Below are 22671 nucleotides of genomic sequence, written 5' to 3'. Positions count from 1 at the left end.
AGAAAGTCATAAAATAACGTGGCTCTTTTTCCCAGTTAGTGGTGTTAGCAATTGCCAATCTCTAAGCACAAAAGCATTTGTGTATTTGGTTGAAGGCAGAGGTTGGGCAACTCCATCGTTGCATTTTCCAGTTCTACTGGGAAAAATATAGGATGGGAGAAGAAAGACTTTGCAGCTATTATGCTGGCTTTGTAAATCCAATCACCACCCAGGGTGCTTAGAGGCCTTTTGTTGAATATGAGAAATAAAACAGAACCTTAAGGTTAATGTGGAGTCAAACTTACCCACACAGCGTACTCCAGTGTAATCAAGGTTGTAACCCATTGGACATTCACAGCGAAAAGACCCATCTGTGTTGATACACTGACCATTTGAACAAATGCCTGGGCTCTCAAGACATTCATTGACATCTAAAATATAGAATTGTCCATGAACTTGCTTATACAGTAAGACATGCCAACACTGTATATATGTATTCAACCAGGTTTAAAATTTTGAATACATATAATTTTTAACCAGAGAAATACATAATGTATTTCATATATCACAATAGTCTTAGGATCAGTATAATGCATATGGTACAATAAATACTGAATGCATGCATTAAATAAATTATACTATATATTATACAGTAAAATTAGATTTATGAAGTAAACATACAATAATGTAAAAGACTAAAGGAATAAAATACATCAAACCACACCTTCACGTGTATCATGAAGACTTGGAACAGTTCCATGGCCATAAGGACACAAATCCTGGAATGCAACTACAGAGAAAATATAAGTTCCCCATGATTGAAAAATCTCAACTATAGAGAACTTAAGAACTTATTAACAATATATATCACACTGACTTAATATTTTCCTCTACATGAAGCTGCTTCTAACAAGAGAGTTTTCATTGTTATGATTTATTTCAAAAAGAACCCCAAGCATCTTTAGAGAAGTTTACCTGAGCTTGCCCAGCTCCTCCCGAATGCCACCTACTGAAGCTCTGATTCTTTCTGTTTGCTCATTTAACTATGAGCAGCCAGAGAGCTCTCTGCCCCTTCCACAGAGAAATCACCTCTGACTAAGAGGTGATTGCTAGGAACCACCTTATAATTTACCTGCACTAATAAGACCTGAGAGGCTCTTGGTTTCTTCCTGCAAATGGCCATTGTGTTGACTCAGCTTCTCACAATGTTATTGAAGGTGCTGAGAGGCCCACAGCCTGTGATACAGAACCCACAAGGGACTCCTGCAGCAATTTGGAATATAATTTTCATCTGCTTCTTGCATCTCCCATCCTGTACCTCTCAAATTCATTCCTTTGAAAACAAGTAATACTAACCTTGGGTGGAGGGGAGTGAAATAACAAGATAATTCTACCTGCGCTTACACATGTTGAATACAAAAGTTGAAAGGAGTCCCTCAGATGAGGTTATTCACTGAACCATCAAAATTCATACATGAGGGGATAATTCCACCCTCAAAATACTCATAAATTACATAGTCAAACTGCCTTTTCTACATCCCAAACTAGTGCACAGTGGTATTTTATATCATTATGCTTACCTTCATCATCTTTGGGGCACAGTTCACAGGGATCCCCCCAGCCCTCTCCTGGCATCTTACTACAGCAGCATTTTGCCTTTGTGGTATTGAAAGCTTTAGGTACAGAACACTTTCCATTTTCAAAGTTTGTGAAGCAGAAGCTCTGGCGAGTATCTAGTCAAGAAAGCAAACATGGTCATTTCAAAAGACGGATTAATTCCTACATAACTGTTTCTGACTGAACCAGTGCTCATGGGCTGAACCTACGATGCAGGTTAGAATTATCAGTTAAAAGACAGGTCCTGAAATCCTCAGCCGTTAATTTCACTTGTTAAGTTAAGCGGACTTATCTATAAAAGTGTATTTAATCATTTAATATGCTTATGGTGTTTTTACAATGTGCTTAGGAAATTTGAGAAAGTATATTCAGTATTAAAAACTGAGACTTCCATGTAGAATCTCTCATTTGACATTGCCATGTGATAGCTTAACAGAGAATTCAGGCAACATCAAAAGTAACTTACATACCAGCCTACCAAAAAAAAATCTATGTCAATGAAAATCTATGAAATCAATGAAAGGATATTTTTCTCAATATAAATTTTTTTAAATGTAGAAACAGAATCAGTAATTCACAATGCCTTAAGTCTGTAAAGTTTTGAGACCTGCATTTTCTAATTTACATATGATATATTTACCACAGGGGTTGACCTTGTCATGACAAACACTGACATTACCTTTACTGTCCAGTTCTGCAGCTCCAAGAGCAAACTGTGATAAAGAAAAGCTTACCAAAGCACCTCCGGCCGTTATCAGACAGGACGAAGCCCGGAGGGCAAATGCACTGAAAGCCCCCGGGTGTGTTGGTGCAGGAGCCGAAGAGGCAGATGTTGGGGTCCTCGTCACATTCATTTATATCTGCGGAGCAGCAGGACAATTAATATGAAATGACATGTATGTATTTAACTTATTTTTAAAAAAAGGATTGCTTCATAAATCACAGATTATACTCGGTCTCAATTGAGGCTATGTCCCAAACTCCCAAGGGATGCCCAGCTCCCTGGACTTGATCTTTAGGAGTGTCCACTGACTCCTGACATGGCCGTTTCAACCTCTTAAAGCGACCTCAGCCTCCCCTTGGCCAAACCTGTTCTGCCAGAGGGCACTCTTCTCTGCTGTCCCTCTCAGTCACCCCTGTTGTGAACCTGAATCACCCTTATTTCTCCATTTGACCTTTAATCTCCATATGCACCAGCATGTGGCCTGTAAGTCTACCTCCTCAGTATATATCTAAATCCAGCATCATTTGCCACCTGGATTACTGTAACTCTCCTGACTGACATATGTGCCTCTCCCTCTCCTCTCTTTACAACAGGCTATCTTTCTAAAACACATTTCTACTGGGAAATCAGGTCAAGGGAAGTAGGGCGACTCAGTGGTTTGAGAGTTGTATCACTTCCGCCTTCACTCCAGGTTGGTTCCTTAAACAAACATTCCTTACTAGTGATGCTTCTTGGCCTTTTCTCATTGGCAGTGCTTATTTAAAGAGCGGTTTTCATTAAATGAATGCACATTCCACATTGCCATGCACATTAGATTGCAAGCTTCACAATGACATAGACTTTCTGTCTGTCCAATTCACTACCACACCCTCAGCTTCTAGCATAGTGCCTGATACATACTAAATTCTCAATTAATATTTGCAGGATTTGAAAGCATGGGTCATGCCCAATCTTTTCTTTAAAAAACAAAACAAGGGCCTCCCTGGTGGCGCAAGGGGTTAAGCATAGCACTGTGAAGATATCCGCAGCCTCTGCAGCACAAGTTCAATCCCCGGCCAGTCAGGGAGCAACCTACATGGTGCAGCAAACCTCTCCTGACTTGCCGGCTGCTCCCCTCAGCAGTGTCTTTCAGTCAATCTGCCTGTTCTGCTCCCCACTCTGGTGTATCCTCTCACCTGACCCCCACCCCCTGCACCTCTGGCCTGTACCCCAGTTCTTGTATGTGTAAATAAATAAATCTTAAAAAAAATTAAAAAACAAAACAAAACTCCCACATGTCTCCATACTGCCTACAGGACTAAGTACAATCTGAGTCAGTCATTCTGTGCCTCGTCCCACGCTCATGCTTCCTGTGTTTTCAAACAGCCTCTTGACAAGCCACCCTCTCACCAATTCCATCATTATTCAAAGCCCTGACAGTGCCCTCACATCCTGAAAATACCTCAAGTACTGTGTCTGCCACACTGAATTGTCAGGATAACTTTACAGAACAGATTTACTTACAAAATATCTCTTTATTACTCAAAATATCTCTGTTAGGCAGTAAGGTTACCCGGAGGAAAGGACAGTGTTTTTACATTTCTAGTATCTTGAAATGTGTCAAGAGTTCACTGTAATTGAATGTAGAGGTGAATTTGTGTGTGTACATGGGCATGTACTCATGTATACACAAATGCATTGTGAGTGAGTATGTGTGTATAATCACTAAGGAAGCACTTCATCTGGAAAACACTGGTAAAAGACATTACTGTAAGGAAATATTCTTAAAGTAAATTAATAGGCAATTTTTCAGAGATGCAAAATAGTGTCCTTGCTAACAATAGATAATAACATGTTATTTCTGAAAGGTAATTAGATGTAACTAAAGCATTTGTTTTTAATAGAAGAACAAGCAGTTATTGCTTTTGGCTAAGTGAGAATAGGAAGTCTAACAGACCTGATACAAAGAACCATTGGTTTTTCTAGCTCTCTTCTGGTGCCTGACAACATTACTGTTATGGTTCCACAAAAGGATGGCTCACAGGGATAATCATGAACTGAGATTACATATAGATGAGAAAAGCAGAAGAAAGGATCTTAAACTTCCAAGAAACTTCTCGTTAATACGATGATAGTATTATTAACTACTTACTACTTTTTAAATATGGAAAACACTAGACAATTTTACAATGAACTAAGAAAAGGGAATAAAGTGAAGCCCAATTGGAAGGACAAGGGATGTTCAGCATATGTAGTTACATGGTCTGAGAAACAATTAAACTTGATCAAGTGCATGTGCGCAACTTCCTTCAGCTCTGTCTACATAGCTGCCTTTACAGTGAACAGTGGAACTACATCTCCTATAGGGAGAATCTTGCCAAGGGTGATAGCATTTATTTTTTTTTTTTTTTAAATCTGGGTAAGTTAAAGGCCTAAACCTCTTAGCAATCCTTTCAGGTTAGAGGAACCACACTAAGATGCCGGTGCTTCTGAATTTCAACAAGATTGTAAAACACAATTTGTAAAAAAAGTGAAATAAAGTAACCATAAAAAGGTCAGCCTTTAACATGTCCACCAAGCAACTACAGGGACCTACTTTTGATGTGGTTACAGTGTTCTTGTGTGCTAGAAGACTTTTAACAGAAAAACATCTGTTATGACAAATCGATTAATATTTTCTGTTTTGACATGAGGCCTTCCCAAGGAAAAAAATATCTCAATAGCATTGTCAAGATTTTCTGCTTCACATTTCTAGCACTTTAGACACCTTTAATAGCTGTTTTAAAGTTGGTTGCCAAAGATTACAATTTTTGTAGACACTCTTTAAATTCAGTAAAAGTCTGCTGACATTTGGAAAAAAGATTATACTGAAAATTGTTGGACTAGTCTAAGATTACTGTTAATGAAAAATCTCACATCCCTTAGTTCTTTATTCCCACCACTCCACATTCAAATCATGTCTGATGGTTCAATAAAACAGATGTAGGCAGCTGTATGTTTCATTCCTTGGGTTGGAAACCTTGCAAAGGTTTGGGATTAGGATATTTCCATAAAGTTTATACTAGGTTTCATAGTGAAGAGTTCCCAGACCTCGGAATCAATGTTTTTAGCCTTACCAATGCAGTTCTCACTTTTTACTTCATACCCTGGAGGACAGATGCACCTGAAGGATCCCTCTAAATTCTGACAGGTGCCAGGTGAACAAGAACCAGGAAGGGCAACACACTCATTAGTATCTTTAAAGAGAAACAAGAGGGGAAAAAATGATTAAAGTATGAGATAACTGTGTACTGATTTAATCTCTCTGCTCAGTAACATGAACATGAATTCCACCTGAGCACTCTAATCTGCCAGAGCACTATGAATAAATGTGTCCTGACATATTCTTTTGACACCTTGGCTCTTTCTCACTTGGCAAGAGGCTAAGTTTCTTCCTTTCCCTACTTTTATTGAGACATGGGTAGCCTCAAGCTCTGCCCCAATGAAAATACTGCGCTTATGAGTCACTCTCAATTGTTAGCTTACACCTTATATCAAAATTTCCCAGGATAGCTTATCTTGATCATATGATCAGATGGTTAACTAAATTGTGAGAGTCTCTAAGATGAGGGGTGTGCATGTGGGGGATGTGGTGGAACTCACATCATTATTTCATAGAAGAAAACCACATAAATATTTTATTGTTTAGCTGCTCACCTATACAGTTCTTGCCATCTGGAGTAAGTTCATAACCTTCATTACATAAACACTTGAAGGAGCCAATTTCATTAAAACACCGCCCATTTCTGCACACCTGACCAAAGAAGGAGCTGCACTCATCTATGTCTGCAAGAAAGTGAGAGGTAGCTTTACAAAGGCACCTGGGTCACAAGTTGTAAATTAAACACATATATTCATTGGTATACATTTGCTGAAATCTTACATTACCAATCCTTATCAACACTAGAAAATATGGCTCATCCAAGGTGGTTCATGTGATTGATAAGGTTACACAGATCCCTATGGTATTTTATACAAGGAAACATTTTTGATTTTAATGTAATTCCTAAGTTTATAACCAGATAAAATTTGAAGTTTTAATGTGAAGCTTTCTTTTCTTTCCAACTGGAATGTATTTATTTTCCCTGAGGCAAAAGGATATGCAAATTTAACCTAATTGCCTCATTTGCAGATGACTTTACCTGGATATAAGCTAAGCATATTCACAGGACAAATAGGGTGCATATGAAATGCAGGAAAAGCAATTATTTCAAAAATACTCCAGAATTGTGGTCATATTTTGCTGACAGAATAAAGAATTTGGAAAAAATATCTGTAAGTGATAGGTTTTCAGTCAAGTTTAGGACTGTCTTCATTTGAGTAACTTTCTGAGTTTTTTGAAGGCTGTACTTTCATCAGAGCCATGTCCATAACTTTAGTTCTTCCTGGCAGGACAAAGAAACAAGGATGTCATTGAATAAAATGTCAAATAAGCTCTAATTTTTTTTTTTACAATTAAGGAATTTAGAAAAATAAAGAAAAGGACCTATGTCCCCAAGAGGACATGAATTGGATTAAATAAGGCGGTGGTTTTGAGCTGTGATGGTGCAACATAATAGAAAGCTTGAGTGACTTTGACATACCTTACACGACCAGGGAAATTAAGAGATGGCCTGTTGTAAAGCGCCTGCTAGGGCCTGGCACACAGTGAATAACGTATACTGTCAATGTTTGTCGTAAGTGCCTTTACCATCCCCACTAGGAACTTCACTCACTCATTATCAATTCTTGTTTCAATTACTGTCTGTCAGGGTAAAACACTAAAATCCTATACCATGCATATAAGACAGTTTTATTTTCCACTGAAACACAGTTGTCCAAAAGCAGAGATTAAATACTTTTCTGAAGACTGACTTGGAAACCTAGTCAGATACACTGTTTCTGTGGGAAAAGGCACCCTCTGCCTTCAAAAACTGACAGATAATGAAGTTAGAAGACACAATATGTTTCTAAGTTGGATAATGATAGCATTTGAATATAAGTCAAGAATGGGTTATCTGAAATATTTGTAATAATACTGAAACAATGACAGGTTTGTCTTCGATCCCATCTAAGCAGTAAAATAACCCGAAACCACAAAAAATTATTCCAAAATATTTACTGTCATCAGTATGGCCTTTTTTTCCTGGACTGACTGTTTGACTGACAAAAGCACTCAACACTGCAGACTGTATTGTGATCATCTCAGCCAATAGTATGTCTTAGTTAATAGAAATTAGTTAATGCTATTACATATTTTTTGGCACACTGGCAGTTTTGTTTTAACATTTATTTATTCTTTTATTTTCTATTTAAGTACAATGTGTAAAAATGAAATAAAATACAGACTGACTGAAGCACTTACCCAGGCAATCATTATTATGAGTCAGTTCAAACCCAGGGTAGCAGAGGCAGTTATAGGAACCAACAGTGTTTTTACAAGTTCCATTTCCACATGGATGCCGTTCACATTCATCAACATCTACGAAGAAACAGCGACTCAAAGGAATTCAATTTTTAATTAAAAAAAATAGGCTATTAAACATTTACATTAGAAGAAATACTGACTTAGATTTTTCTCATTCAATACTAGGCACCCCTGTTGATTTAAGGAAGATAAGTATGAGATAGAGAAAAATCTGAAGTATAAAATTATAAGAAACAGGTGCAATTTAATTATTTACTGGCACATACAATATTCAGAACTAGTCAAAGCAAGCATCCATTTAGTAGAGATATCTGAATGAAAAGTTTGCATGTGAATTCCAAGGAAACCAATCTTTTGAAATATCAAAACAATTTATTCTTAAACATTATAAATACTCCTGATATTTACATATATTAATTTGATCAGTGAAATAAAGATAAACTTAAGTTTTCTAAGTTTTATGAATGAGTGTAATCCAAATTGAAGGATTTCAAAATTTCAAAGAACTCAAATTTATTAGTCTTCCCCCCCAAAAAAAAAAACCTGAATTGAAAAAATATTTAGAAAGCTAATCCACCATATATAAGAGAAGACTCCCTAGCCATGAATTCCAGGCTGCTGAAACTCCTCTACAATGAAAAAAAGGGCATTGTTCCTTAGAGAAGAAACTATTAAAGGGACATATTACCAAGCAGTTTGGCTGACTTCTATCATGGATGAATTGTTATGACTGAGGACAGGTTTCCTCCACTGTGAATCTGAAAAATAATTCTCACCTCTATTTCGGCAAATCATACTCTCTCAGACAGTACAAATTAAGAGAAGCAAGTATTCTAAAAAGTTCATGCAAATTGGTGTCCTTTGCCCAAGCAACCCCTAGAGAATTTTTCCCATTCTCATTGGAGAAATCTACACAGGAGCTTGTGGGAATCAATGAATAAGTGGTGACATTCCCCAAATGTTCCTCTGTGTTTGGATACATCAGATAGAAAAGTAGGTGTGCAGCCCTGAAATCTAACTTTACTGTTCATATAGATAGTATCTTGAACACCCAAAGAGTAGATGTACAACTTTAGCCTTTTTTAAACTGAGAAAATGCTGAGAGGAGAAATCAAACAACAATGTAAAATATATATACATAAATATTAAAAAAAGAAAATGCTAATTCTAACTAGTGAAGTTTTAGGTTTAACTTTCATCCTTCAAGTGCAAAGCATGAAGAATTTTTTGGCAGAGAGAGCCAGTTGCCGACATCAGATTTAAGAGTTAGGCTCATTTCCAAGGTGTCCAGCCCATGCACCTTTGAGATCTTACTAATCATCAACTCAGCAAGTATTTCCTGAAGATTATTATTGCCTTTATATTAGCTACTGGCAAGGGTTTGACTATAATTGCTTCTAAAGATTGTTTTTAAATGTTAAAACACAAAAATTGGAGAAACTGTATGTATTCAATGATTTGGGGGGAAAAGTGTACATATGTATGTATATTCATTTTGGTACTGTCACTCTTACTCTTTCTCTTGCAATCTTGCATTCAAAAACGCTTTCTTGAGTGGGAACAAGAGAATAAAGGGCTGCTGGTAATGCTGTGAATTCCACATCGCCCTGAGTGTCCTGGAGAGCATGTTAAGCATGTGGAAGTCATCTGGGGAAAAGGTCGTGAAGACTGAACTGAAAAACATAGTGAGGTATGTCGCTGCTTGCAAATTTTGCATTGAATAAAACCACAAAATCTTTAACAGGGTTAACTTTTTGCAAAAGTGTTTCTGACAGAGACATGGTAGTAACTCCTGGCAAGTAATCTCACTGCAATCTCTTCTGGAATCCCAGTTCCACTTCACCCCCTGGAACTAACATCCCTCTTACCCATGCACATGGTCTGGTCCTGAGAAGCCTTAAAGCCATTGTGGCAGATGCACTGGTAACTTCCTTGCAAATCAACACAAAGGCCATGACTGCAAACATTAGGAATTTCTAAACATTCATTGCGATCTGAAACAAAGAAAATAAAACACAGGTTACAGATATCTGATTTTTATTAAGATTCCTTCATTTTTTCACAGGCGTGTTTCTATAATCTATTAATAATTATGAACAGGCTGAAAATGAACCATAACATCTGACTCAAAATAAGCAAGGCTTTAAAGTATCCAAGTTTCTTGAAAAAAAAAAAAAAATCATGCAATCTTTACTATGTTGATGGGTATCTCAAGGAGACTATATTAGGTCCAATTCTAATGAAATTCATATACAAGACTTAACAAAAAGGATCTACAAAATACAGCCAAATAGCTTCAATATGAATGAGTAGATTGACTTTTCAAAATTATTTTTGAAAATATATTTTGATAGCAAAGTGCAGACAAACTTTTAGGGTAGTAAATCTAAAGAATGTTGTACTCAGAGCTGAAGATTGAGTCACACTCTTCTTACCGACACAGGCACCATTGGGGGAGAGTTTGAAACCTGCAGCACATTCACAGCGGTAGCTGCCAGGACTGTTGATGCAGTCTGCATTTCGCTGGCAGAGATTATCACCATTGCTGCATTCATCAATATCTGGAAGAGCAACAATTCCATTTTGAAATTTTCATTACAGCATTAGTATTACATTCACTTACTTAATTTGGTGATCCACTCCTAAATATTGTGGAAGCAGCAGCAAAAAAAATCAGAGAACTGTCTAAAAATCAGTCATATCTAGCACACACTTTTGGATAAAGGGCATACATCATTTCGATTACCTTCACAGACCAGGAGCAAGTCATTGTAACTGAATCCTGTGGGGCATTCACAGCGGAAACTGCCAATCTGGTTAATGCACACACCATTTGCACAAATGCCTGGAATCTCTTTACATTCATCAATGTCTGAAATTAAACAGATTTGGTAAAATAAATGTAGTTCTTAATGTACTTACCATAAAACATTGATGGATGCTATATATACCCACTGGAATCAGAGTACACAGTGTCAAGAAAACTATATTCTGGTATGAGTGATAAAAGCATAGCACAAAAATAGAGCATTTCCTTTAAACAGTGATGGAAAAAATTAAGTAGCTGATCAAGTATTCTGAGTGATTTCAGTGTGAATATAATAAGTAGATTTCTTAGGAAACCAAACCTCTTCTTGTCAGGTTACTCTGTTACTATTCATCTGATAAAGAAAGCCATGTTTTCTTAATTTTATGTACATTTTAAAGATTCAATTGATAGTAGATACTAAAATGATATTGAATATTTAATATCTGAGGAAGGAAAGTAGAGGCAGCAATAGAAAGTACATTCAGGAAGAAGTAATTTATGTAATTAATAATTCTTCAGTCACAAGTACATTAGTAAAAAGGGACACTGCAAAAATACACCAAAAACTTAAACTTATGAAAACTGCAATGAAAGGTTAAAGTAAGATATAATATTAAATCAAGTAATACAGGAAAAACTAAAGTTTTAGCTTGGTATGTATGAAATCTTCAGATAGTCGCCAAACTATCAGATCTTATCACCAGACTAGGCCGAGGGAATAATATCATTTTAACACTGGATTAGAGTTTGTAAACATTTTTTATCTTTTGTCTATATATATTTGGGATCTAGATAGTATTACATTTTACAGTATTTTACCTTTTAAAAATAGAGTAGGGTATTACAAAATATTATGTGTATGTATTAAAATAAACATAATCTGGAAAAACTCACCAACAGCTTTCCCTGTGTGAATGTCAAAGGTGAATCCAGGAATATTTCCACATATGGTTTTAAAGTCAGCTTTAAATTAAACAAAGTAAATGCATTCTTAAAATTCTTACTCCTTCAAAATAACATTTTATATTATATAGCTTTCACTGATATATCTTTTATATTATTCATAATCAGGCAATTAATTTCAATTATATTCATTAGATAACAATGCCAACTTCTGTAAGATGTAGATCTAGGCATTTTAGACTATTATTACTATCATCTTCATCATCACCATCCACTTTTTACTGCTCTGATGTTAGGCGATAAATCATTTCATATTCACAACATTTACATAGGCATTTTTTCTTTTATCCTATTGAGATATGATATTTAAACATGATCCAATTTACGTATATTGAAAAATCAGGTTAGAGTACAAATTTAGAAGGGAAAATTGCAAATTGCACTAAGCCACAAGCATGCAAAAACTAATTTTATAGTGATATGACAGGGTAACAATGAATAACGAATGAAAGATGAGTTTTGCCTGTTTTTTAAAACATAATGCCTATTTGTTATTATGTGAAATTTGAGACATCAAAAACAATCATGGAGAATGATAGAGATCATGAGTTACTCATACACATAATTCTCAAACAGAAATACTAAAATATTCAATCCTTTAAGAAACAGTTTGTTTCTGATGCCCAGTGCTACATAAGTGAATGAAACTGTTGAAAACAGTAGGAGATAAAATGCATACTGCATACTATATTCCATGTGCTTCCATGTACTAACAGAAGAGTAACTTTGCAGAGTTCATCTACCAATATACTGAGAATACTGAATATAGAGACAAGCACACAATACATACTCAACTTAATGGTTTCTAATTGCCTGGAAATATGTGAATTGCAATATACAGACATTTAATAATCATTATAACCATATCAATCAGTCACTACCATATTTATTTATTATCCTTATTTCATATATGAGGAGTCAATCTCGGATAGGACAAGTAATTTACGTAAGGTCAGACAGTCACCAGCAGAACTTCCATTTACATAGTCTTGTCTTTCAAACCTAAGTCCTTCACCTTCCTCTCACAAGGAATAATTTAATCCCCCAAGCCAGTGATGTTCAATTTCTAACTGTTGGGAGTTCTTAGAGAATTCTAAAAAGGTTTCTTATTCATTTTTTCAGAACAAAATTATGGCAGGATAGGACTAAGAAGATGCATTTGCCCACTGAATTAAGCCACTGAAAAAGTCCCCATGTTTTACTTTTTATCACCACTCACTTCTCTCCTTAATTTCATTTTATCATCACATGAAACATTATAATACATAATAAGTCCTCCTTTAAGCTCATGGATAGGTTCTTGAAAACTGTAACTTTAAGTGAAATATATATAATAAAACCAATTTTACTACAGGTTAATTGATATAAACAAGAATCAAGTTCCCATGGCATATATCTCATCACAAAAAACATCACCAAACTTCTAAATAAAGACCCAAAACACTTCTAATATTAAAGAATAATTTGTAGGGTCAAGACAGAGGAGGGAAGAGCCTAAGAGACCAGGGTGATGGATCACAGTTATCATGGTGATGGGAGAATAACAGGGACGACACCAGAGGGGAGAAATCAAACACTATCCCAAAATTAACAAAGACGTAGGAAAATGAATAAACAATTTTTAAAAGAATATAACTAATAATGAATTTAAGAAAAAAGAATCATTTGTATTCATTCATTTTTTCATTCATTCATTCATTCATTCATTCATTCATTTTCCAACTTACTCCTTCCAATGCAGTCAGAGGTGGCTGGAGTCTATCCCAGTGCAAGACAGATAGGAGCCAAGGAGAGACGCCTTTCCGTTTGAGGGCACACTCTACAAACCCACACTCACTCATCCTGGGACAATGTAGACACACTGATTAACCTAACCTACACACCTCTGGGACGAGGGAGGAAACTGCCGTACCCAGGAAAAAGTCCACACAGGCAGGACAAAATGATATACAAAGTCCAGACAGTGGCCCTAGCAGGTATCCACTTTTCTCTCATTAACATTGTAATGCAGTAAGTTGAACAAAATAACATTATTTGAGCAACTATGGTATTGTAACATAATTATTGTTTCTTGTTTGTCCTATTCAACCTTTAGTATCTACAGTTAATAAAAGTTACCATTTTTCAGTTTATGAAAGAATGTGAATAGGTAAAAATTTTAAGACAATCAATTTTGCTTTCATCTCTATTATCTTCAATTTTTTCCCTAGAGAATCCATGTTTGTGAGAAAAATTTTAGTGTAAAGTCCAGTTCTATTTTCTTCCTAAAAAATTCAGATGAGAATGAGATAAAGGGATCAGAAGGAATAGTTTGATGAAAAGTATCTTTAATGTAAAGTTTGCTCATCATATTTTTTTTGCATTTTTACAAGCTTGAACTAAAAAAAAAAAGATAGTTATTGAACTTCATAGTCTTCATATTACCACAAGTTTTTAAATAGCAATGTAACACCTTCCAAGTCAAGCACAGTGATAACACAGTAGTTGTTCAACAAGCAGCTGTTGCATGAACAAATGAAAATGAACCAGCAGAGCTGAAAATAATGACTCTAAATGGACCCAGGCCATTGATTTTTTTTAACTCTTTAGCAGTAGGGCTTATTTTCTGGATTTAGACTTCAATTGAACATGTCTTTCAGAAAATAAGGTTTGACTTCCAAGAGGGCCACTTGGGAAACTGATTTATGGGACCCTCTTGGCTATTTGCAGAATGAAGCATGCTTGGTTTTACTACATGTTTGCATTTACTGCACTGTCACCTGCATGTGCTGCCAGTGCCTTAGGCTTGAGTAGAAGCATAACACATGAGCTGTGTGCTTACCTGTTCCTGGTGTCGGGCAAGGCTCACAAGGTTTGTTCCAGGCTTTGCCCACGTTATATGTGCAGCAGCACATCCTCTTTGTCACATTAAAAGGCAACTCATTTTCACAAGTGGTTCCATTATAGCTTCTGTAGCAAAAGCTTTTTCTCATATCTACATACAGAAAAACAAATCAGCCAACTAATCATGTCAGTAAATCACTAATAATGAAGCTCACACACCCCAACACACAGAACTTCCTTTATTTTACCAACTCTGCAAACTTTCTCAAAGTCATTTGAAGGTATCCTAAAATAATTCTTGAAATTGAACATTAATTATTTTCAGGTTAACTTCTCTGTTAATTTTCAGGTTAACTTATCTGTTTTAGGTGAGGGATTTCACTTGCAATTTTCTTGGGAAACAACATTAATAGATATTTGTTTCCCTATTCAAAGACATTTATGTATATTAAACACTACTGAATATTAAGTGTGCCCTTATTTGTAATGTTCATTTTATACAAATAAAAATAAACATTACTTAAGATAATATCATTGTAAGATTTGATGACATTTTCTACTTCAGGCTTATGCTTTAAAAAAATATATAACCAAATTCAAAAATGATACAGAATCAGAAATTCATAAGACTGTGAAAAAATTATATAATCATTCATAACTACTTAATATTCATACTTTATGAACAATAGGTCTGAGACAGAAGTGCCTGAGCTGTAGATGTCTGGGAGGTCAACACTGTGACCTGATTAATCTCAGAGACCTTCACCTACCCATGCAGTTGTGGCCTCCGTTGACCTGCATGTATTCTGGTGGGCAAATGCAGGTATAATTTCCCAGAGTGTTGTAGCAGGTCCCAGGCCCGCACACTCCAGGATGTGCAAAACACTCATCAATATCTAGAGTAGGCAAAAATATTCACTAGTTAATATTTTCATGAATTTTTATTATGTAAACTAGTAAACAAAGCATAAGGATAATTCCTGTTTATGGAAACTGGGAATAATTCCCCATATTTTAATAATATTTAGGATTTAAAGCAATGATATACAAAATAATTCCCTAAATATACTTCCACATGACAAAATTTCCTGAAAAAAAAATCCAATATTAGAAAACAGAGATGATCCAAAGCAATTATTCCAAAGTGCAAAAATAATACAAATGGCATCTATATTTGAATTGAAATTTCATCCTTCTAATGGAATTACTTTATTTTTTTTTTTTTTTTTCAAATAGAAGAAATAGCAAGGTCACAGAATTTTATTCAACCATATTGATAATTATATTGAAAATAAATTGATCAATCCTATTGCTTAACTACGAAATTAAGGCATTCCAGTTTTAACCATTTTAACACTTAACAGAATAGATGCAATATATGTGCTTGTCTATTAAATAAGAAACAGCTTGAGGAAATTTGTTGAATAGGCTTAAGGAAATTTTTCAAAAAGCAGGATAATACATTAAAGGTTACTATCTATTTTTAAAGTTCAGTATTGTGATAATAAAATTAATTTAAAATGCTGGAGGGTGAATATTCCAGTTCAGTAGCACATGGATAATGCCTAAATCCCTCAAAGTACGAAAATATTCTGTTGAAGTTGACATAGAAAAAGAGGATAACAGAGAAAGAGCTGTGACTAAGAGTGTAGGCTGTGAAATCCATAGCATCCATTTGTATCATGACCATGTCATTAGTAGATTGTTTGATACTGAGAAAATCTCATAATCACTCTGTACACTGCTTCCTCATTGTCTATCTGGGATAATTAAGATTATCTATCATATAAGACTGGTTTGAGAGTTAATGTAAAGAGCTTTGTATAGCTTCTTTTTTTTTTTTTTTAATATTAAATTTTATTTTTATATTCCCCCATACAATTGCAAACGCCCCATTCTGACCCCAATCCTTCCCCTCCCGCCCCCCACCCCCCAACAAGTGTCTCTGGTTCATAGTTTTTTGTTGATTTTGATTTTCACTTTCTTATATTCATTTTCCTGGTCCCTTATTTAAGTTTTCTAGATTCCTGCTATGAGTGAGACCATCTGGTATTTTTCTTTTTCTTTTGGCTTATTTCGCTGAGCATGATCCCTTCCAGTGCCATCCATGTTGCTGCAAATTGCATGTGTTTATCTTTTTTGAATGCTGAGTAATATTCCATGGTATATATGTACCACATCTTCTTGATCCAGTCATCTATTTTTGGGCATTTGGGTTGTTTCCAAAGCTTAGCTATTGTAAACAGTGCTGCTATAAACATAGGAGTGCAGGTGCTCTTTGGAATTGATGTTTCTGTGTCCTTTGGGTAAATACCTAGGAGTGGAATTGCTGGATCATATGGAAGCTCTATGTTTAGTAGGTCCAGAAATCTCCACACAGCTCTCCATAGTGGTTGGACCAGTTTGCACTCCCACCAACAGTGCAGGAGAGTTCCTTTTTCTCCACATCCTCGCCAACATTTGTTGTTGCTAGTTTTTTTAATATGTGCCATTCTCACTGGTGTGAGATGGTATCTCATGGTAGTTTTGATTTGCATTTCCCTGATTACAAGTGATGTTGAACATTTTTTCATATGTCTGTTGGCCATTTGCATTTCCTCTTCAGAGAAGTTTCTTTTTAGCTCTTCTGCCCATTTTTTGACTGGATTATTTTCTTTGTTGTTGCTGAGTCTCATCAGCTCTTTGCAGATTTTTGTGATCAGTCCTTTATCATTAGTGTTGGGTGCAAAAATGTTCTCCCAGTTGGTGGGGTTTCTCTTTGTTTTTGTTATTGTCTCTTTTGCTGTGCAGAAGCTCTTTAATTTGATGTAGTCCCAGCTGTTTATCTTTGCCTTCACTATCACTGCTTTGGGTGATGTGTCTGTAAAGATGTCTTTGATGTGCAAATCCCGTAGTGTTTCGCCTATATTTCCTTCTATGTATTTTATGGTTTCAGGTCTTATGTCTAGTTCTTTAATCCATTTTGAGTTGATTTTTGTGTATGGTGTGAGGTAGTGGTCAAGCTTCATTCTTTTGCATGTAGCGACCCAGTTTTCCCAGCACCATTTATTGAACAAACTTTCTTTGCTCCAATGCATAGTCTTTGCTCCTTTGTCAAAGATTAGTTGACCATAAATCTGTGGGTTTATTTCTGGATTTTCTATTCGATTCCTAATGGAATTACTTTAAATCTTGCTTTCCTTTTATGTCACTTAAGACAAATTTTAGTGCTAGCTTTAAACTAAATGCAGTTAGGAGAGGCTTTATCTTTATTGCTAACTTCAAATTATTACCTATTCAGAGAATCCAGAAGCACTGCAATTGGTTGGTTATTCCTCTTATTAAACTGTATTTCCCCAGATGCATTTATCTAACATGTCCTAAAATAAAGGTTTTAATGGGCATGAGGATAACATAGTGCCACGTAATTACTGGGGGTGGGAGAGATAGATGCAAGAAAGGCTTGCTCATCTTTAAGCTTCTTCATGCTGTACAGCCCAACATTTAAAATTTACTGGAAAATGTTAACTTAGGGGTTGCATTCCATCTTCCCCATTTTCCCTATGAAAAACATAATTCTTGTCCATATTTGAATACATACCCAATATTAAATGTTTTGACACTACTCCAGTTTTCCCAAGGATAATCAATCCATTCACTCATAGAAAAATAAAAGTAGATAATAGCAAATACAACTTAACAGCACTGACATGAAAAAAAAAAGTAAAAAACCTATGAGCCATTGTCAACATATCCTTTTTTTTTTTTTTTTAAGATTTATTTACTTATTTTACACAAGAACCGGGGTACAGGCCAGATGCATGGGAGGGTGAGAGGATTCACCAGAGGCAGAGTGGGGAACAGAACAGGCAGACTGACGAAATATACTGCTGAGGGGAGCAGCGGGCAAGACAGGAAAGGTCTGTCATGCCATATGGAACCCTCGCCAGCCGGCTGGGATCAAACCAGAGGCTGCAGACAGCATCACAGCACGGCGCTCACCCGCCTGCACCTCCAGAGGAGGCCCATCAACACATCCTTTGACAGAACATGAGGACAGAGTCTTTTATCCAAACCTAACCAGTAATTTTGTTTTTAACAGCACCAATAATAAATTCAACTTACCTTCACAGATACGGGTTTCCTCACTGAGGTAGTAGCCTTGTGGGCACTCACACTGGAAGCTCCCGAAAGTGTTGATGCAGTTTCCACCCTGGCAGAGACCTGGTAACTCCTGGCATTCATCAATATCTGCAAATAGGAAAACAGCTGACATATATCAAATGCCATAATGAAAGACAAGAGTTACCAACAGAGCTTTCCAACATGTGATCCTGTAAGACTCACAGACTTCCAAGAATCCAAGTGAACTTCCACTTGGTGGGTTTATTCTGACTATGAACATTTTTGATTTTGTTGTGGAACTTTGCTATAGTCTGAGAACAGTGATTAAAACAAGGTAGGGCATAATAGAAAAAAGAGTTTCTCTGCAGAGCCTTAGGCATCAGATCGATGCATTGAGTAAGATCAGTTCCAGTTGCAAGATTGCCCATCTGTAATTTTGCAAAAAAATTGTGTTGGGATTGCTGCACGTTAACTTTGCTACTAACTTTTTGCTAATGTAAACTCTTTACCTTGTTTAAGTTCAGGTGAAAGTCAGAGGTGAGCTCACCTTCTAAGATGATTGTGATGGGGTTAGGTCTGAAGCCCTCACCTCCGGGACATAGGGTGTAATATTCAGCTATGAAAAAATGGAAAAAAAGAGATGTGATACCTGTGTTCAAGAGCCTGAAATAATGAGCAAATACTCAGCAACTGCCAGGCTCAAAACACACATCCCAAGGGGTGTAGCTACAAGTTTCTCTTGTACCCTTTCAAACACATTTTGAAAGTATATTACATTTGAGGTGAAACAAGGACATTACTTCATAAATGTATACACAGTAGAGTAACAAAAAAAAGCCATTTGTTTTTAATTAGTGAAAAACTCATTTTCAGACTATTTGTATCACAACTTTTTTGGTTAATAAATGAAAATGCAAAAATTTGACAATCCAAAAACTTCATCTATGTCATATGTTTCTACTTAAGGCATATTACGGTTGGTTTCAGGAATAAAACTTATTTATGAACCCGAACTAAAATAACATGAGAAGAACAGAGAAGGTCTTTATCTGTGATACCATGGAGAATCGCTATCACCACCATTCATATTGGATTGTGGTTAACAATTATTTTTCCTTTTTATCACATCATGAAAAACAACAAGAAGAGAGGAATTCAAATTCCTTTCCTGTAAAACACTCTTGGCTGGTTTCAGTATAATCACGGAAAGCAGTCCAAACTCAATTTTTGTATCCCTCCTTTTTCCTGTTCCCAGCAAAAAAAATAAAATGGCAACTAGTTTTTAGCTCCTAGAAGCTATTTCCTTCCTCTTCTTCAGTTCCATACTCACTGCTATTGACAGGGGGGCACGTCTCACAGGGGTTCCCCCAGGCCTTCCCCAGGGAGCAGCAGCAGGAGGAGCGACTGACGCCCACCCCAATCTCCGTATTGCAGGACAGACTTCCATCTCCTCGAGGACCGAACTTCAGGTAGCAGTTGCCCACGCGGTTGTCTGCAGAGCAACACAGGAACTTACAACTGCCCTTGCCAGAGTAAGAAATTCTTTTTAGAAAGAAGTCACTCAAATGATGAAATTTCATTTAATTGCATTAACATGGAAGGTTCATTTTAGTCTTGAGCACAAAACAATTTCTTGCCGTGAACCTTTTCAAGAATGAGTTAAGGAATTAGATTGTGTCAGATTTTCATATGGTTAGCAATATATATAGATTATGGGATAAACCAAATAGTAAGAAATTACTCATTTGGGACATTTTGGATTTCCACTAACATGAATGAAGGAAAAATTTAATATAATCTATCTATATCATGAGTTTCTAAGTAATGGGAAAAAATCCAGGATAAATTAAAATTACGAATTATATAAAAAAATCTTGATAACCCATGTCCTTCCTTCCCAGCATCTTCACTCTCCCATCGCTCAATTTAAATTTGCATAGACAGTTTTACAGATTTGGGGAAAGATTATAATAAAGTTAGAGAGGATACTAAAGGATCAATGAATCTCAGATGTTTTCTTGTCTTTATCTACAATTACCATCAAGATCAGCTCACTGATTTCATGATTTTAATACTATCTTTTTGCTGGGAATGCTTACTTTTATGATTCCAGTTGTCATTTCTACCCTGAACTCTGGACAGTTCTGCTAATGTCTATTTGACTTCTTGCCCTTTATCTAATAGTTACTCTAAAGTTAACATGTCTAAAATCAAACTCGCTACTTTTTTCTCCACACAAAACCTGTTCCATTCTTCCACCAGTCTTCTGCATTTTCAAAGAAATATAACCTTAATTTTTTTTAAGTTGCTCAGATCCTAAATCTTTGAGTCAGTGTTTGATTCCTTACCATATTCCTTATTCAAACCAGTAATAAAGAACTTACCTTTGGAATATATCTGCAATCTGACTATTTGCCACAGCCTCCTTCACTGCAACCTGAGTTCAAGCCATCATCATCCATCATCTGGACGACTGCAGGGGTTTCCTCACTCATCTCTTAATTTTAATCTTAGGCTCAACTATATACTATTGTCCCTACAATAACCAGAGTAACACTTCAGAAGTAATACCTTAGTTGGCTTCCCATGTCAATCAGAGTAAAATCCAAAGTTTTTATCATCATCTACAAGGTAGTTTTCATTCTTGACTGCAAATTAAAATCTCTTGGCTAGCTTTTTACTCTGTTGCATAGTTGCCGTTTTCCATTTTGTCTCTGTTGCTGAATCTTACGTAGAAAGACCTAAATCAGCTCTTGGTCCCATCTCTTATTACACTGATAGTCATTCATTCTTCTCTCCCTTTTCTCTCTATTTTATTCCCGTTTTCCACCCCTATCCCTTTGTCCCTACCCAACCATATGAATGTATTTGATGCTATTAATTTTTGTATGTGTTCTTGCAAAATGAGTATTTCTGCTTTCCTATGCACATTCTAAATTTACATAAATGGTATGCTGTCATAGACTCACTCCATTTTTATAGAATATTTAGCCAATCTGTTAACTTCAAGGTATCTAACTGCAGTTAAAAAAAAATTCCATCAACTCTTATCCTACCACGAATAATGCTGTCAAGAAATCCTTACCCTTCCTCTGCTCAAGCCCGAGTTACTTTCTTTGGCATCTAGAGTGGAGAGGGACTAATGGTTCACAGAGTTTGCATAGTGTTAGCCTGCAATAGTCATTGTCATGTAATCAGCATCCAGTGGACCTTTTCAAATTTTTGGTATTTGTACTTCAAAAATAATTTGCAAATAAAAAAATTGGCATAATGAAACTACTAGAAATTTGGTAAGAATTTAATAATAGCTAACTCAAATTTTTATTTCCTAATTTGTGATTCTTGAATAAGAAAAAATAAGAGAGCCATTATCTTCTCATCAACTGCATTATATAAAAACCCATTTTGCAAAAACTGATTCCAGGTTTCAAACACATCTATAATAGGTTCTAGCTCATCATGACTTCTTGTTTCCTTGTTCTTGTGCCCTTAAAACACAACACCTTGGGCCTCCCTGGTGGCACAGCAGGTTAAGCCCAGTGCTGTGAAGCTGTCCACAGCCTCTGCAGTGTTGGTTTGATTCCCGGCTGGCCAGGGAGATACCCACATGGTGCGGCAGACCTCTCCTGTCTTGCCCGCTGCTCCCCTCAGCAGTGTATTTTGGTCCGTCAGCCTATTCTGCTCTGGTGAATCTGGTGCTCTGTCTCTGGTGAATCTTACCCTCCTGTGCCTCTAGCCTGCACCCCAGTTCTTGTATAAAAATAAATCGTTAAAAAAAACACAACACCTTAAGAAATTCTAAGAACTTTGACAGCTGATAATTCTGTTGAGGAGAAGACCTCTATATTCTTTGCTTCACAAATGTAAAGTGTTTTCATTTTTAGATTTATCAACACTAATTAAAAGAATCAATTCAATGATCTTCTTTCATATCATGTATTTCCTTCCAATAGCCTTTGCATAAATACCTACTTTTGTCTTTCATACACTTAAGAACCTTATCAATTAAGTTTTGGTAAAGAAATATAATTTGAAAGAATATAAGAGCCTGGGATAATTTTGAGTACTTCTCAAATATTGTGTGTTGAAGTTCTTTCTAGTGAGGTAAGATGATCTTATTTCCTTTGTAGAAATATATTAATCATTCAGTCATGCCTCATTGATTGTGAGTCTATAAAATTTCATCTACGATAGATATGCATGTCTGAAAACTTGTAGCCAGGCTGA

The 22671-nt window shown here is 36.0% G+C and overlaps 1 protein-coding gene across 3 annotated transcripts in view; it reads right to left on the bottom strand.

The window, feature by feature from the left end:
- Window positions 1-22671, bottom strand: part of FBN2 (fibrillin 2) — a 277965-nt gene that overhangs the window by 24467 nt on the left and 230827 nt on the right. For 2 of the 3 annotated variants that reach the window (XM_037509420.2, XM_037509419.2), the window contains exons 37-52: window positions 19775-19936; window positions 18992-19060; window positions 18445-18570; window positions 15111-15236; window positions 14339-14491; window positions 11449-11517; window positions 10492-10617; window positions 10181-10306; window positions 9614-9739; window positions 7683-7799; window positions 5996-6124; window positions 5416-5535; window positions 2331-2456; window positions 1560-1712; window positions 704-769; window positions 285-410 (exon numbers count right to left, since the gene is read on the bottom strand). In XM_037509420.2, coding sequence (XP_037365317.1) covers window positions 285-410; window positions 704-769; window positions 1560-1712; window positions 2331-2456; window positions 5416-5535; window positions 5996-6124; window positions 7683-7799; window positions 9614-9739; window positions 10181-10306; window positions 10492-10617; window positions 11449-11517; window positions 14339-14491; window positions 15111-15236; window positions 18445-18570; window positions 18992-19060; window positions 19775-19936 — 1920 coding nt within the window. The remainder of the gene's footprint in view (window positions 1-284; window positions 411-703; window positions 770-1559; window positions 1713-2330; window positions 2457-5415; window positions 5536-5995; window positions 6125-7682; window positions 7800-9613; window positions 9740-10180; window positions 10307-10491; window positions 10618-11448; window positions 11518-14338; window positions 14492-15110; window positions 15237-18444; window positions 18571-18991; window positions 19061-19774; window positions 19937-22671) is intronic. The other variant, XM_054694452.1, reaches the window with a different exon arrangement.

This window comes from Talpa occidentalis, unplaced genomic scaffold, assembly GCF_014898055.3.
Source record: "Talpa occidentalis isolate TD23 unplaced genomic scaffold, MPIMG_talOcc4v2.1 talOcc4.13, whole genome shotgun sequence".
Lineage (NCBI taxonomy): Eukaryota > Metazoa > Chordata > Mammalia > Eulipotyphla > Talpidae > Talpa > Talpa occidentalis.
This window is presented reverse-complemented; position numbering and strand designations above follow the sequence as displayed.